Here is an 18,685-nt window from a genome sequence, read left to right on the forward strand (position 1 = left end):
ATGTCACAAGTCTCCAGTGTAAAAGCAACCCTCCACCACCACCGTCTGTCTCCTGTCCTGTATCAAAAAGCCTGTTTCTCTTCATATTCCATGTGATCAAACCTTGCTAACCAGTCTGTGTGGAACCTTTTCAAACACTTTACTTAAGTCCACATCTATCACGTCCACTGCTCTGGCTTCATCAACCCTTTTTGTTATTTCTTCAAAAACTCGATTAAGTCAGTGAGATACAATTTCCCACGCACAGAGCCAATCTGACTATCCCTAATCTGTCCTTGCCTTTCCAAATATATGAAAATCCTGTCTAATCTTTGGAACATGCAACCTAAAAACTTGACAGCAACCAGTATTGAAATTTGTGTGCCGCATTGCTCATCTGTGAGATCGGCAGAACATTTTTTTGATGGGACGACAGCATCCTGTTAGTGATGAACATTACATGTGATGTTACTGCACAGTAGCAACATCAAACAGCTTGCTTCATCCATTGCTCAAATCTGAGAAACTTTACACTTCCTCAGTAGTTGGAGGTAGATTGAAATGGAGGTCCCGGTATTGGACCGGAGTGGACAAGTTCAGAAGTCACACGACACCAGGTTATTGTCCAATAGGTTTATTTGAAATCACAAGCATTTCGGCGTGCTACTCCTTCATCAGGTGAAGAGGTGGATTGAGAACTATGTGTGTGTTTGCATGATATGCACCAAGAAATTCTCTCATCAGGATAGTCATTATCTTGCAGGATGGATTTAATGCACCCTTTTTCAACACTGAATTTTTGGTTTTGAACAAATGACTCAGTCCCTATTTGCCAAATGAGCAATATTAAAGTATGTCAAACTGTAGGAATCTGAATCACTAAGCAGTGAAGGTAGTTGTGCAGTAGATAAGCCTTGGACAATTTATTGATGAGGATGTCAAAGAGAGAGAGATAATTTGACTGTTCCACTTCAAAGATGAATTTGAGTACAGGAAAGAGCCTATTAAGACATGTAAGGAAATTCTTACATGTAGCTGACAGACTCAAATGTATCAAACATATAACTATATAGCAGGAACATGCAAAGGGTAGGTGCCATTCCATCAAAGACATGTTTCTCAGGGAATCTAACAAAGATGTTTGAGGGAGTTGAGCCCAGCAGGGATTCCCTGTCAACACCACCTGTTGCTCATGTATTATGTCAGAACTGAGCTCAATTGTGCTAGTTGATGAGTTCAATTAATACTGATAGAGGGTCTGGATCACCACAATATAATGCTGCAGTACCAGTGCCTAAGGCTTGTTGGAGTGGTGTGCTGTTTATTGGCCAGTAATGTCAAATGAACACATGGACACAGCAAGTTCTGTAGAGTCCCAGAAAATGTGAAGTAAACTTTCATCTTGAGTGGAAAACTTAGTCAAAACTGGTGTAACAATTTACCCAACCATGTGGCCAGTTCATGTGTGCCAAGCTGGTGATTAATAGGATGTACAGCATCATGCATCTTGGCAGCCCATAAATATACAGACACAGTGAGCCGTGACAATGAAATCTATTGCATACATAAACTGGCTGCTTGTTGTGCTTACATAAGTCCAGCAAATGCTTTTTTCATTTGCCTTCAAGTAAGCATGTCCATAATCATACAAGCAGCAGGTCCAATAGATACAAATATTCACCCATCATTAAGAATTGTGTGGATTTTGTCACAATTGCAAAGTATGACTATTCCAGTGCCTTTGTTGGGTTTACACCCAGGTTGACCTTGGAGCCTCACAATGTTTCCAAATATTCACACTGCATGTGAAAATCAGTCAAGTCACTTGGAATCTTACAACATGCACCAGATCAGCCAAGCCCACCTTCAGAGATTCACTGTCCTCAACAGATATTGGTTAGTGTCAGGATAGCTGGGAATACAGGAATTCTACTGCAAGTTTACCTTCACTGGTCAGTATACATTGGGATACTTATAGTTTTACACATGATTAGATTGGCATTGGCAGCAACTTCATAAGTAAAGCCTGAGACAGATGCATGCTTGAGGCTGAGAGAAAATGAAGGTTGCCATAGCCCCAGAGGACCACAGGCTGCTCTCTCACAATAGATAGAGATGACTGATGATGAGTTTAACCTAAGGGTCATCACACCTTTGATAAGGGATGAGGTTCAGAAGGCAGGATCTTTTCAACTGACATTGTATAGCAATTGTACCCATGCTGTTGGCATCATTCTGCATTGCAAACCAAATGTCTCAGAGAACTGAGCACAGCGGCATGGTGGCTCAGTGGTTGGAACTGCAGCCTCTCAGCTCCAGGGACCCGGGTTCAATTTCAGCCTCTAGCAACTATCTATGTGCAGTTTGCACATTCTCCCCGCGTCTGTGGGTTTCCTCCAGGTGCTCCGGTTTCTTCCCACTGTCCAAAGATGTGCAGATTAGGTGAACTGGCCATACTAAATTGCCCATAGTGTTAGGTGCATTAGTCAGAGAGAAATGGGTCTGGGTGGGTTACTCTGTGGAGGGTCAGTGTGGACTTGTTGGGCCGAAGGACCTGTTTCCACACTGTAGGGAATCTAGTCTAATCAGCATCAAACCCTCCTACTGCATATTGGCTACCCTAATCAGATTACTTTTTGCTGTGTATTTCAGAAATACATTAATGGCTCTTAAACCACCTCTTTTATTCCTGAAATGCACCCAGTCCATCTCAGATTTCCCAAATGTGATATTAGCAGGATGCTATCATCAAGTCAAGAATGACTTTCTGTCCACCCGATAAATGAGTAAAGTGGTACTTGGAATTTCTATATTGATCTGATGCCAGATATGCAGATTATATGGCTCATGGACGGTAAAAAGTATAATATCGCCTCAGCTGTAAACAATAAGTAATGCACTGACCTTACCCAACTAACCTACATTTGTTAAAAAAATGTGTTCAATGCTAGATGTGATTTGGCAATCGGACATTTCCCGGACAATCCTGAATGTGTGAGGAATTATACTGACAAACGTACACAGCATTCATAATAAATTAGACAAGTCAATGGCAGAAATGAAAAAAGTCAGTAGCAGGTGTGGGCTTGCCAAATTGAGCAGCATGACAAAGCAAAACTTTATTTGTTGACTCTTTTATTCGAGGGATCTGGGAATGGGAAAGGGAAGCCCATTGAAAACTGTCCGACTACCCTTCCCAGCAAGCCTCCTCTCCTGTGAATGCCCTCTCACCTGTGGCTTGGTCACACTTGGACAGTAGTGAATGCCCCATCACTTGTGCTGCCATTCAATAAAGCTGCCAGCCTCTGATTGGCCAACAAAACTTGGCAAATGGGAGTTCTGATTCCCCCCCCACTCCATTTTCCTTGATCCCAGAGATGGCCTGCCATCATCCAACTAAATGTCTAAGTTGCATTTAATTTTGGAGGATTTACATAAATGAAGGAACATAAGGTTTTCAGCAACTCTCTAGCTGCCAGGCAAAACCCACATTGCTTCCATTAAATATTGTCTAGCATCTTGCTACCATCTTTGCTAGACAGGCAGATGAGAAGTCTCGGGATTAAGTGAGCAAAATTTTAGACAAGTCTTGGAAGTAAACTAAAGGTAAATTAATTGAATATTATGTTTAATTATCATGAAAAACATGATAGGTGTGAAGGAAATCCCATGATTGAAAAAGCATGTTAGGAAAATGTTATCATAAGTGCTGCCTGACAGATGCTGTGCATACGAAAGGACTTTTACACATTACAGATAGAGATATTTTTAGACGTGTGGCAATACTCTACTATCGCAGGTAGTAAATATTTTCTTATCCACCAATAGAAGATTTAAACCTAAACAAAAGCTACAAGTTATGTTCTTAATCTTTAAACTGTGATATTCCATTGAAATTTTTACATTGTAGTTAAGTGCCTGCTCACGTCGATTGTGCTAAGTAAATAAGACAAGAACAAGGCAATCTTGAACCATTGATAATCAACTGAATTTAAGTAAACATTAGATATATATTTATACAGCAAGCATTTGTCTTTACCTTTGGCCTCGAAACCTCACCAGGGCTTTGGTCTGTTTCTTCAGTTTCATTCTCTCCCATTTTAAGGTTGCTGACCACTATGGTCCCCACTTTGCTTGAACCATCTAAAGGGCTGAAACATAAACAAGTATTTCCTTGACTCAAGCTAAAAGGAATTCACAACAGCATTTCACTGGTAGCTGCACATGCTCAAATTGACACAATTTTTATGAGGTTATTTCTTCAAAGAATTATTTCAGTCATGCCTGCAGAATTCAGTCTCTATTTTAAGACACTGTCGTTTCATCCTATTTATAAATGGACAGCATATAACCCAGTGGAAATCAGTAATATCAATGTAATTTAAACAAAAAATCCTAATGTCCAACAGAAAAGCAAAATGCAGCACAATAATAGAACTGTTACATTTGTATGGTTGGTCCAAGCCTTTATAAAAGCATTTGTGAGAATGTGACCTGTTCAACTCTTGACTATAAATATAGTTAAGTTGCTTCATCTTCTAAGAATTAAATATCAGAGCAGATGTTAAGTCATATAAAGTGCCATGGTTTCTAAATTCTTCATCCCTATCAATTCAAGGATATTTCCTATGTAAACACAGGCTTACCCTGGCTTCAGCAGTAACACAATAAACAATGAACTGTGACAGGCCTCCAAAGAATCTGAGACAGCCAAGCTGTAATATTTCCTGGTGTCTGATAGACCGAGCAGCACACCTGATGTACACAGACCAGGATGTAGCACGAATACTTCCTTACTGGCCTGCATGAACTAACTACAAGCAATGGGGACAGAAACTAGGTCATGAACCGTGTAGTAAGATTTCTTCGTGCTACTGCATACATCATTCACCTGCTTTTCAGACAGCGTACTGTTAGAATGTGCTTGTATCTAATGTTCTCCTCATTTACTTTCTTGTTCTTTTGCCAATTATCTTTATATCACTCACTTATCCAAAAAATTTCACACAGCTATCATCTGAGCCACTGATTCTGCAGCCAGACACAATTTCATCCGAGAACTTTCCTCATGTTTGCACCTCAACAGCAAGTGCTCGTACATTGATACCCTCTTGCTCTCCAATGTCACCGGTCAACCTGCACAGCCACTCTACCACTAGCTACCCCCACACCACCAGACTCCAGTATAAATATTCCTCTATCTAAAGAAGTCGCTTAATTCCGCACGGCCTTAACCCTCAGTCTTTCCTCATTGAATAAGGAAAAAGTCATCAGTTGTTGGAGAGACAGAGAAGCAAGAGTGAAATAGCATTTATGGCCAATCTGACAGTAATGGAGGTGGATTCCCTGGAGAGTGCAGCTGTGAAGGCAAGCCAATGAAATATGGGGTGGCACAATGAAAGTTATAGATATTACATAGCTACAGTGCTGAGCTGTCGCTCATTTTAAAACTATAGTCATTCCTCCATATCTGTTCAGGTTCCATTCTTGAGCACCCCTGCAAATGATGAAATTCGCAAGTGTGGAGCTTGTTAAAAAAAGTTAAAATGGTTAAAAACATTGTGGATATGCAATGTTTGTTGTTGCTTATATTTTGGTTAGGTGAATTTGCTATTTTGTGGATATAGATGATTTACTATATATGGTAGTATTTGAGTTGTTGTAGTTTTCACAGCGTGTAGGTTGGAATCTTATTTATTCTGCACGTAGCACAACTGATCTGACCAGTTAATTGAGTTGATATAAACTTGCAGAAAAGTTAACTGATCAAAGGCTGTACAACATGAATTAATAGCAGATTAATGTTTCACAGCATTCTAAGAAATTATTTCGAACCTTCCTTCTCCATTAAAGTTTATATTTAATGTAATACACTGGTCGAGTAGTGCTTTTATCCTCTAGATCAGAATGAAATTCACAGGATAATGTGTTGTAACGTATTATGAGTGCACTAGAAATGAAAACAAGACATCAAGGAGAGAAAATTAGAAAGATGGCTAATGTATTCTGCTTAAAAGGACAGAATAGAAAAGAAAGAAATGGCAGCTCAATTATGTTACAAAGCATTTGTGAAGCGATTAAAAAATGATGAAATAAACTAATGTGAATTAAAATCTCATTGTTCAAAACACATTTAAAAAAATTCACTTGTGGAACATGGGCATCGCTGGCTGATCATTTATTGCATATCCCTAGGTGCCTGATTAATAATACACCAAATCTTGGGTTATACTTTTCAGCTCAAGTTTGATAGGATGCAGCCATGTTGAGGGCTTTAACCAAGAACAATCTAAGATAAAATCACATAGGATACATTGCACATAAACATGTAATTCACTCAATCGGTTCCCACTCCCCTTGAGCGTTTGTATAGACCTCCTTAAGCACATACCGAAAAAGCCAGAGGAAATTAAAGTGATATAAATGCACAACATCTCAGTTCACTACTGAAAAATAAATGACAGAATAGTTCCAGTCTGACTCTTAATAAACTAAAAAAAATCACATGTACCTCTTCACTTAAGATTCAGACATCTCAGATGCACAATTATATATTCTACTCTAATGTTTCAAAGTATTGCACACCACAAACTGATTAACAATACTATTCATTGGTAACAGTTAAGACTGCATTAGAAGTTAGCGGGTTTAATTTCCACCTCTGGACTTTACACATAATGGAGATAGATATTCCAGTGTGACCCTAATAATTGCTCTTCAGATGAGATATTAAACTGAGATTCCTCAGATCTTTTCTGGCACTTCAGACAGAAAATATCCACGTCGGAATGTTTTGAAGAAGGGTAGGGAATGCAATCTTCCCAACCCATGCATGATGTTGCCGTTAGTACAAAATTTGGGAGAATAATGTCAGTCAACAGTGGGACAATGAGAACAAGGCAAGATGATATAATAATGAGATGTCAACGCATACTAATGCAAGTAAATTTCTCCTCATTGCACACCATTGAGAGCAAGAAATCCTATTTTTCAACCACGTGTTGAATGGCAAAGACAAGATTCTTACTATAGAGCAATGAGGAGATTATTTTTGTGCAGTAGCATGTGTTAGTATCTCATTATTATATCATTGCACCTCATCAATGTGCATTTCCGTTTCTTCCACCTATTGCATAGAAACTAAACGGTGACAATTCCCAATATGAGTGTCAGAGTAATAACCTGGCAATTTCTTCTTGCCACATGCTCCTCCAGTGTTCCATCAATCACCAACATCTCAGGGCACAGTTGATGAGCATTGACCTCATGTACTCTCTGTTCAGCTGGACTTCTAGATACTTGCTGACAAAATAAGGTTCTGGATTAGTGGTGCTGGAAGAGCACAGTAGTTCAGGCAGCATCCGAGGAGCAGGAAAATCAACGTTTCGGGCAAAAGCCCTTCATCAGGAATACAGGCAGTGAGCCTGAAGGGTGGAGAGATGAGTGAGAGGAGGGTGGGGGTGGGGAGAAAGTAGCATAGAGTACAATAGGTGAGTGGGGGAGGGGATGAAGGTGATAGGTCAGGGTGGGGGGGCGGGGTGGGGGGAGGGTGGAGTGGATAGGTGGAAAAGAAGATAGGCAGGTAGGACCAGTCATGGGGAAAGTGCTGAGCTGAACGTTTGGAACTGGGATGAGGTGGGGGAAGGGGAAATGAGGAAACTGTTGAAGTCCAAGGTGGAAGATGAGGCATTCTTCCTCCAGGTGTCTGATGGTGAGGGAGGCCCAGGACCTCCATGTCCTCGACAGAGTGGGAGGGGGAGGTGAAATGTTGGGCCACAGGGCGGTGGGGTTGATTGGTGCGGGTGTCCCGGAGATGTTCCCTAAAGCGCTCTGCTAGGAGGCGCCCAGTCTCCCCAATGTAGAGGAGACCGCATCGGGAGCAACGGATACAATAAATGATATTGGTAGATGTGCAGGTAAAACTTTGATGGATGTGGAAGGCTCCTTTAGAGCCTTGGATAGAGGTGACGGAGGAGATGTGGGTGCAGGTTTTACAGTTCCTGCAGTGGCAGGGGAAGGTGCCAGGATGGGAGGGCGGGTTGTAGGGGGGTGTGGACCTGACCAGGTAGTCACGGAGGGAACGGTCTTTGTGGAAGGCGGAAAGGGGTGGGGAGGGAAATATACCCCTGGTGGTGGGGTCTTTTTGGAGGTGGCGGAAATGTCGGCGGATGATTTGGTTTATGTGAAGGTTGGTAGGGTGGAAGGTGAGCACCAGGGGCATTTAGTCCTTGTGGCTAGCCAGTTCAGATGGCACAAGGACATGGCCAAACCACAGGAAGATAACTGGATGAGAGATAATAAAGGATTTATGTGAATAAGGCCATCTAACAAGATGGAGAAGGGGCAAGTTGAAAGTTGTATAGACATTAGGATGAATGAATGACCAGCCTGAAAATGACAGCTATAAGTGACTTGAGGGAGAGTTTACTTCTCCGAGAGCAGACAGAGAAAAACAGAATTTAGAAGGTGGTAGGGTATCATGATTGAAGATTATGAGGAAATGTTTGGAGAAGAGCTGCTTAAGATTTTTGGTAACTTAGAGGCTTTGTATAGCAAGTTCATTGTATCGAATTTTAGAAAAATATTATTATTAAAAGTGAAAGCAGAGAGAATGTTGTGAAGGTGGGATAATCCCAGAGCCTATGGAATTTTTCCAGAGTCTAGTAGCACTGAAAGAACAATATTAAACTCAGATTTTTCAATGAAGTAGAATAGTAATAACTTGCTTTTATGTAGCCCAATTCACACCCAATCAAATACTTTTGGAATGTAGTTACTGTTGTTAAATTGAGTTACTGTATTTCCAGTTGCACTTAGCTATTAACCGGTTGTCTGAGTTTTGGTGGTGGGATTGATGTTGGCTAGGGATTGAGAAAAATTTCTGTCCTCTTCTTCATGACAAAGGATTTTCTACACATCTGACAGAGGTGAAGGGATCTGTTTCATTCAAGTGATGGCAGTGCAGCAGTGGTTTTGTACTTCATTGAAGTACCATTGTAGATTCAATTCTGTGTTTGGGTCTCTGCTATTCTGCTTCTGGGAAGTACTGACAACAAAGGGTACCCTGTTGTAGCCGAGAAGCTACGCCATGTTCTTCACGACCTGCAACACATTATGAGGATGAACACCTCGCTGAGACCTTCCCCACACCTCCACTGCTCGCCTTTAAACAATCGCCAAACCTCAAACAGATCATTGTTCATAGCAAACTGCCCAGCTTTCAGGACAACTCCATACAACCCTGTCACGGTAGGCACTGCAAGACGTGTCAGAGTGTGGACATGGATACCACCATAATGCGTGGTGACACCCCCCACCATGTACGTGGCAGGTACTCATGTGACTCAGCCAACATTGTCTATCTCATATGCTGCAGGCAAGGATGCCCTAAGGCAAGGTACATTGGTGAAACTGAGCAGAGGCTACAGCAATGGATGAATGGGCACCGCACAACAATCAACAGACAGGAGTGTTCCCTCCCAGTCGGACAGCACTTCAGCGGTCCTGGACATTCGATCTCAGACCTTCAGGTGACCATCCTCCCAGGCAGACTTCAGGACAGGCAGCAGCAAAAAGTGGCGAAGCAGAGGCTGATAGCTAAGTTCGGTACCCATAGGGAGGACCTCAACCGGGACCTTGGGTTCATGTCACACTACAGGTGACCACCATTGCACTATACACACGCGCACGCTCTCTCTCTCACACACACACACACACAGACACACTTCTATACACACAGACATTCCTATACACAGACACGCACACAGACATTCTCACACACTTCTACAGACACACACACTCCCACATGCACCCTCTCACAGACTTAGACACTTTACACTCACACACATATATACACTCACTTTCACAGACACTCACAACCCCTCACCCCAGACACACACAAACCCACATGCACACATATATGTTTGTGTGGTGAATTTGTACTTACAGAGTTACACTGTACATTGCTCAAAATCTGCATGAATCCATGTAAGACTCTGTTAACTCATTTTTTAGATTAGAATCAGTCTAAACATTATGGCACAGACAACAGAACACAGGGGGCTAACACCTTCAACATCTTACCATCTTATCTGGGCTGACACCAATTGTTACAGTTAACCTGAGAATGTAACGTTTTAAAAAAAGTTTTGTGATTTACATATGAAAGAAGTGAAACTATCAGGGTCATTCTAACAGATGAGAGACTTAACAAACAATCAAGGTATTTTTCATTGTATAATTTCAGTTACATCACACTGTAAACTTTTGCTATAAATTCTGTGTCTTACAATTGTGTATTTCACAACCACCTAGTGAAGGAGCAGAGCTCCGAAAGCTAGTGCTTCCAATTAAACCTGGTGGACTATAACCTGGTGTTGTCTGATTTTTTTTAAACATTGTGGACATCATTTCTCAATTTTGTCTTCATGCTAATCGGTTTGCTCTCATTAATGACTAAAGAAAAAACAAGCTCAAAGTCATATTAAAAGTCCCATGTATTGAAAATGATTTACTTTTTCAGTAAACATCAGAAGAATCCCAAATCAGGAATCTCCACATAGAATGCAACACAGCTATGGTTTCTAATCAAACCCTCCGCTCAGACATACCCACGCAGTTTGAGATGACAGACCTATTGTTTACAAACATGTTTACCTTAGAGACAAAAAACTGCTTTTCAAAAATAAACGTGTCATAGCACAGTTTTGTGATGCCTGGTGAAAGCAAGAACAAAGCTGATGCCTGGCAAAATTTTGAAATATATTAGATCTCAAGTAGTTGCTGTATGAGAGTTGTACTCTCCCAAGTAGCGATAATCGGTACCAAAGGTGGATAGCATTGCTTTCAAGTCTTATCCTCTACAATAAGCCATTGTGCTTTTTCTCAGCACAATTGTAGAACAAGAGCCCAAAGTACACTTTGCTTCGTTGAACTTCTTATTGCACACTAGCAATTGTTTAAAATCTGGTTTATTTTAAAAGCTCTCCAAATTCCCATTTTGTTCTTGTATGAGACATCATCAAATGTGCTATGACACTGTATTTCCAAAAGAATCTGTTTCTTGTAAATGACAGATCTACTTTCTTAGTGCGATTGAGGCTTGAGAATGTGGCAATGGGACAATAGTAAAACATGCGCTGGGCATGTCCAAAGGCTGGTATGATCTAGTATTTTCTTAAACATAAAAGTATCTAAGATGATAAAATCAGCTAAACAAATTCAATGGGAAGAAACCACACAATTTTAGGTTCATAATGTATATTTGATCAAATGATTTAGAAGTCCTAATTTGTTGAAATAATTTTGTATCTGATTGCATCATGTGTAATGAAAACCAAGCAGACAAGAGGGGTTCTGGTTCAAACATTAGCTTATCATGTAGTTGACCGAAGGTGACAGTTGGAATGTGAACACAGGAGAAAACACTTGTACATAAGTTCCCACTCCTGATCTTTCTCCAAAGATTCTCCCAGACACCTGCACATGCCTTTGTGTGAACATCGGATAAATAAAACATTGGATCACATTTTGATATGGGACAGGACGGAACGGATGAATAGATAGATATAAGTGGATGAGTTAGACCAAAGCTCTGTTTTCATGCTATATGACTCTATGATTCTATTTATGTCCTATTTTCAATAAAGGTCTGTGCCTGAAGTATTAACCTTCCCTTCTGGTTCAGATGTTCATTACCATTCTGTATATTTCTGTTTACTGTACATTTTGTATATCGCTGAATGTCAACCCTAATATGTATCAATTCCCTTATTTCAAAGCTCTAATAATTCACTTTTAATGAAACTTGAAATGACTTCAGTGTTTTCTACCTAATGAACAACTCGTAATTACACTTTTGCAATTAATAATTAAAAATGAAGGAATACTTGAGCAGGGAATGATTGAATGTTGACATCAAAAATAATTTATGTTATTAATTGCTTTTAAACAAATCCACAAAAAGGGAATTAGATTAATTTACAAGTTATTTAAAAAGTAGGATGTTGCCTTGAAATACAAAATAGATCAATGAGCAAATGCATTTGGAAGATGGAATTTAAACATGTTATTTGTTAATGAGTCACTGAGAAGAATCAATTAAAATATTAATGAAAACTAATAGCATGGCTAAAAGACTGTAACAGAGGAATTACATCCGAAAGATGGCAAATGAGCAGCGCAGCAAAGATGATGAGAACTGGTAGTTTGAAGAGCTATTATATTTCTGTTGCATATTATGAATATCCTGCTTAGCAAGGCAAAGTAATGTCACTTCTTGCATGCTGATTCTGCTCAATTCTAGTATTAGCTTGTTTTGGAAAACAAGGAGCACATTTACATTGACACTTATGGACTCATGATACTGCCACTAGAGAACATGGAATTATTAGTATTGCAAACATGTTGAGAGGCACACAATCATTGTTGTTCTATGATCTGAAAGACAGGAAAATGAGAAATAACATGCACTCACCTGGATTAGTGCTCCAACAAAACTCAAGAAAGTAGAGACCATCCAGGTCAAAGCAGCCCACATGATTGCTATGCCATCCACTACCTTAAACATCCATTCCCTCTACTCTAGTTACAATATGGCTTCGAGCCTGCACCACCATTCAATATGATCATGGCTGATCATGCAATTGGAGTATTCCACACCCGCTTTCTCTCCAAAATCCTTGACCCCTTTAGCCACAAGGGCTATGCCCAGCTCCCTTTTGAATATATCTATTGAACCGGCCCCAATAGATTTCTGTGGTAGAGAATTCCAGAGGTTCATAAACTCTGAATGAAGAAACTCTTCCTCATCTCAGTTTTGAATGGCTTAGCCCTTATATTAGACTGTGACCCCTAGTTCTGGACTTCCCAACATCAGGAACATCCTTCCCACATCTAGCATGTCCAGTCCCATCAGGATTTTATATGTTTCTATGAGATTCCCCCTCATTCTTCTAAATTTCAGTAGTACATGCCAGTCAATCCATGTCACTCTTATGTCACTCCTGTCATTCTGGGAATCAATCTGGTGAACCTTCGCTGGACTCCCTCAATAGCGAGAATGTCCTTCCTCAGATTAAAAGACCAAAACCGCACACAATACTCAAGATGTGTCCTCACTAAGGCCCCGTAAAAATAGAGGAAGACATCCCTATTCTTACACGCAAATCCTGTTGCTATCAAGGCCAGTCTGCCATTAGCTTTCCACACTACCTTCTGCATCTGCATGCCAACCTTTAGTGACTTCTACCATGACACCGAGATTTTGTTGCGTCTTACCTTTTCCTAAACTGCCACCATTCAGATAATAACCTGCCTTTCTGTTTTTGTCGAAGTGGATAACCTCACATTTATCCACATTATAGTGAATTTGCCAAGTATTTGCCCACTCAGCCAGCCTGTCCAGGTCACCCTGCAGCCTCTTTGTATCCCTCCTCACAGCACACACTGTCATCCAGCTTAGTGCTGTCTGCAAATTTGGAGATATTGCATTCAATTCCTTTGTCGAAATCTTTAATGCATATTGTGAATAGGTGAGTGGAGGTTTTGTATAGTGACCTTGTTGCTGCGGTCCTCAGCAATGGTATGCAGTCAAGCAATTTCAATATTTGTAGGGGCAGCTAGCAAGGCTGTCCCTTATCACCATTGCTTTTTACATTGGTGATCTAACTACTGGTGGAGGCAATATGTAGGGATCCCAATATAATCATTCCAGAAGTGGAGATGAAGTCACATAAGATTGCATTGTAAGCGGATGACGTTCTTGTCTTATTATCAAACTCAACAGTCTCTGTGCCACACCTGATGCAATGCATCAATTTATTTAGTGGCTTTTCGGGTTACAAGATCAACTTTGTAAAATCAGAGGCTGTGCCCATGGGTAGTCTCCTGAGAATGCCTAATCCTGACGGCAAATCCCGGTTCCCCTTTAGATAGTCGCAGGAGGGTTTTCTCGACTGAGGTATATTTATTAGTCCCGTTTTTGATTGGCTATTTAAAACCAATTTTGCCCATTTATTCAACAGAATCAAACAGGACCTTTGTAAATGGGAGGTGCTTTCAATCTCTTTGTTAGGTCAGATAGCCTCCATTAAATGAACATTCTGCCACGCCTGTTGTATCCTATGCAAATGCTTCCTCTGCTTTTTACTAAGATAATAGTTAGAAGACTGAGCAGCTAGTTCAGTTCCTTTATCTTGCATTTCAAGCGACTCCTAATTAAACTGACTAAACTGCAGTTACCTTACAGGTTGGGAGGGGCGGGCTATCAATTAAGCTCATTGCTGTCCTACATGAATGGCTGGCCCAGAGGGACCCTCGTTCACTTTGGTTGGATATGGAAATATCTCAGGCAAGATGCCCCCTTATTAGCCTGTTGTTCTTGTACAAAATGAGGACAATGAAGGAATATTGCCATAGCTCAATAGTTATCAACACTGTCAAAGCGTGGAGGGCAATGCGTCAGAGTGAGGGCAATATTGCCAAACCATCATTTTTTACACCCATAGTTGATATGCCGGGTTTTCAGCCAGGGATGATGGAGTTGAGGGTTAAACTATGAGCAGCTAGGGGTGTGTCTTGCCTGGGTGATTTATTCGAAGGGGACGTATTGATGTCCTTTTACCAATCGGCTCAGAAATATGAATTGCCCAGTGGGGACCTCTTCTGTTTTTCTCAAATTAGAAATTTCATACAAAAAGAGACCACATTTCTAAATGATTTTTATAGGTACGACATGAAGAAGAGGGTGCTAAGTGTTGAGAGTACACTTTCTGTTAGCAGGGTCTTTTGGCCAAGACTGAATGGCTCTGTACTTATGGGAGAGGGATCTGGATATTGAGGTCTTTTAAAAATATGAGAGGACATCTGGGAAAATGCACGAAGGATCTTGATTTGCAACAGGACCCATGCTGTGCATCTGAAGATTCTCCACATGGTCCACTTGGTCCCAGACCGCCTCGTAAAATCTAAAGCGGGAGCATCTCCATCCAATGTATCCTAAATGTAAAGTAAGTATGGGCATGCTTACTGATTGCCTTTGGTCCTGCCACAGACTGCGGGCATTCTGCAGCACTGTGGTGGGTGAAATAGAGAGGGTCTTGGAGCCAGAGGTGGAGATGGACCTGATATCTCTGATTCTTGGCTTTGTTAATTCACTTTAATTAGATGCACGCAAAAAAGACTTTTCAGTATCCTCACTTTTTGTGCAAGAAAGAACATTTTGTTAGGATGAGTGTTTGAAAATCCCCTGGGGCTGTCAGGCTGGCACAAGTCATGGAACATATTCCCCCAGACTTTCTTACAAGCATGAGAACTTTGAAGGGTATAGCAGCCCTTTTTTGGACTACTTGGGTACAGATTTGTCTTCCATACTAATAAGAGCCTTTATATAGCCATGGCAATTCTATTTAATGAATATAGTATCCAGAGAGGAAGAACTATGAACATATGAATATGTATAAACTTATGCGCGCGATGATCGAGGGCTATTGTTTTGTTTCTTTGAGCTGTATTATTACTGTTCACATTTTCCTGTTTTTTGTTTTTTTTAGTTTAGTTAATAGTTATTATTTATCTATGCAATTGGTAGATTTGCTTCTTTTTAACATTGCTTTTAATTGTTTGGCTTTGTATTTGTTGTAATATTCAAAATGATGTTTTTCTCTTTTTTACAATAAAAATATACTTAAAACAAAAATTGTGTCTTTGGTTATCTCAGGACGTCTGAAAGCACTTTAAAACCACTTATATACTACTGAAGTGTCATTCCTGGAGTAATTCGGGTAATATGCCAAGGAATTTCCAGAGAAAAGTCTCACATGTAGCAATGTGTTCATGACAAAAGCATGTTCTAGTGAAGTTAGTTCACAATATTTCAGAGTTTATGTCACCTATAAATTTTGGAATTTCCCCTTCACATCCAATTCGATGTCAATAATGTATATGTTAGAACAACCTGTGTTTCCAGGTGAAACCCATTGTATACCTTCCTTCAAATGATAAACAACCATTCACAATTACTCTCAGTTTCCTGTCTCTCCATTAATTTTATATCCATGCTGTCATTGTCCCTTTTATTCTACAGGCTTCAGCTTCGCCGTCACAGTCATTACTTGTGACACTTGATCAAATTCCTTTTGGAAGTCTATTTTATACACAACATCTAGGGTGACAGAATCATTTGAGGCATTGGGAAATGGCTAGCCCTGCTCTTTTAGGAATCCCCAAGGACAAGTTAAGGATATTATGCTCATGGTATGAAACACGCTCTGAGCTAATTCTGTGCTAATAAACCTCAGGGAACCACACTTGTTTACAGACTGCTTTATGTACATGAGACAGCTAATGAGAAAGCACACCTTGTATTCTTTCCCAAGTCCTATTGCTCATTGATTGAAAATGGGAGATTCTTATGAACAAATCCAAAGGTAAGCCCAATGCCATGAGGAGTACAGGAATGAGTACAGAAGAACGAACAGTACATCACAAGAACAGGCCCTCCGGCCCACAAAGGGTGCACTGACACATTACACTTTTCTAAACTAAAAACCCTTTGTCTCTATGCAGTCCACATCCCTTTACTGCCTGCCTGTTCATGTATCTGTCAAGGTACATCTTAAATTTGCTATTCTATCTGCTTCTACTACTTCCTCTGGCAGTGCATTCCAGGCACTTATCCTCTAGGTTAAAAAAAAACCTTGCCTCTCACATCGCCTTTAAACTTTCTTCCTTTTACCTTAAAGCTATGTCCCCTAATTACCGACTTTCTACTCGGGGGAAAAAAAAACACTCCATTATCCTTTCCATCCCTACTTCCATAGTTTTGTAAAACTCCATCAGATTGTCCCTCAGCCTCTGACATTCAAGTGAGAACTATAGTGATTGGAACAAGGTCAGTCAGGTGGATCTCATAGAACACAAGCCCCCTGCTTGGGACTGTTAACCTGGTGTAATTAAAGGGTCCTGGCTGACAGACATAAACAGGAGTGTCACGATTTCTGCTCACTCTAGGAGCCTGCTCTGTGCGAGTTGGGTCAGTGTTACATACAATGCCTGTGATAGAGAGTGACTTGGTGATGGGATACCAGCCTTCGTGGAGTTATTTCAGTAACAAGCACAGTTATGAATAATGGTGGGAAGTTAGTAATTAACCAGAAGAGTAGGCTCTACAAAAATTCTGGAGAATTCCAGTGCATCTACGCAAAACACAAAGTTAAAACATTTGTAAATCATCTTCAGCTTGATGTGGAATGAATAATCTATCCTGCCCACCTTCTACCATCCATAGCATCATAAATGCCAATCTTCAGTCAATCTGATTCATTCCAAGTGATATCAGGATGCAGCTGAAGGCACCAAATTCAGAAAAGAAAATGGCCTCTTATAACAGCCTGATTATAGTATTAAAGATGTGGACCACAACTTCTTGTTCCCCTAGCCGAGCTGTTTCAGGCAAGCAATAACACTGACTTTAATTTGACAATCTGACCTGGAAAACTGTCCACTAATGTCCTGTGCTCAAAAAGTTGGATAAATCTAACCCAGTCAATTGCTGCCCCATGAGTCTACTTTCAATTAACAGCAAAGTGATGGACGTTGTCACTGACAATGTGCTAAGAAATGGCAATTAATCACTAATTAACTATTTACCAATGGTCAAATTAGTTTTTACCAAAGCCAATCAGCTCCTGACCTCACAGGTGAAAAAATAGATAGAAAAGCTGAATTCCAGAGGTGAGGTGAAAGTGACTGTTCTTGACATCAAATCATAGAATCCCTACAGAGTGGAAGCAGGCCATTCAGCCCTTTGAGTCCACATCGACCCCATGAACAACTTCCCACCCACACCCACCATATCCCTGTAATCCTGTGTTTCCAATGGCTAATCCACATAACCTGCATATCCCTGGTTACAGTGAGCAATTTAGCATGGCCACTCTATCTAACCTGCACATCTTTTGACTGTGGGAGGAAACTGGAGCGCCCAGAGAAATCCCATGCAAACTTGAGGAGAACATGCAAACTCCACATAAACAGTTGCTAGAGAGTGGAATCAAACTCGTGACCCTGACGCTGTGAGATAGCAGTGCGAGCCATTGATCTACCATGCTGTCTCTGTTCCAAAATTTGTATCAGGGCAACATTTGATTGAATGTAGCATTAAGGAGTCCAAGTAAAACTGAAGTCAATAGGCATCATGGGAAAATTCACCCATTTGGAATTGATAAACAAACAAAGGTGGTTGCCATTGCTAGAGAACCATCATCTCAACCAAAGGACATTGCTCTTGAAATACTTCAGAGTAATGTCCAGAGCCCAACCATCTTCAGCTGCTTCATCTACCATGTTTTCTTCATCATAAGATCATAACCGAGGGTGTTTTTGCTGATGTTTGCACATTCAAAACTTGTCAGATACTGAAATAGTTGGTGCCCATATGCAGCAACATTCAGATTTGAAACATTTGCATCACGTACATGTGAGGCAATGACTATCTCGAAAAAAAAGACAGAACTGAATCATTTCATCTTGGCATTCAATAGCATTAACCTTACTGAATCCTTCGCTATCAACTTTGAGGGGTGGGAGTTTTTTTTAATAACTGGACCACCTATATAAATAAGGAGGTTATAGTGTCTTAAAAGCTGGACATCTGCCTTTGAGTTACTCATTGCCAGACTCGCCAAAGCCTGTCCACTATCTGCAA

At 40.5% G+C, this 18,685-nt stretch overlaps 1 protein-coding gene across 6 annotated transcripts in view; it reads right to left on the minus strand.

Moving 5' to 3' along the window:
• The window catches only part of inpp4b (inositol polyphosphate-4-phosphatase type II B), a 940,291-nt gene that overhangs the window by 242,343 nt on the left and 679,263 nt on the right, over nucleotides 1-18,685 (minus strand). For all 6 annotated transcript variants that reach the window (XM_072584130.1, XM_072584129.1, XM_072584133.1 and 3 more), the window contains one exon: nucleotides 4,019-4,130. In XM_072584130.1, coding sequence (XP_072440231.1) covers nucleotides 4,019-4,130 — 112 coding nt within the window. The remainder of the gene's footprint in view (nucleotides 1-4,018; nucleotides 4,131-18,685) is intronic.

Source organism: Chiloscyllium punctatum, chromosome 14, assembly GCF_047496795.1.
Source record: "Chiloscyllium punctatum isolate Juve2018m chromosome 14, sChiPun1.3, whole genome shotgun sequence".
Taxonomy (NCBI): domain Eukaryota; kingdom Metazoa; phylum Chordata; class Chondrichthyes; order Orectolobiformes; family Hemiscylliidae; genus Chiloscyllium; species Chiloscyllium punctatum.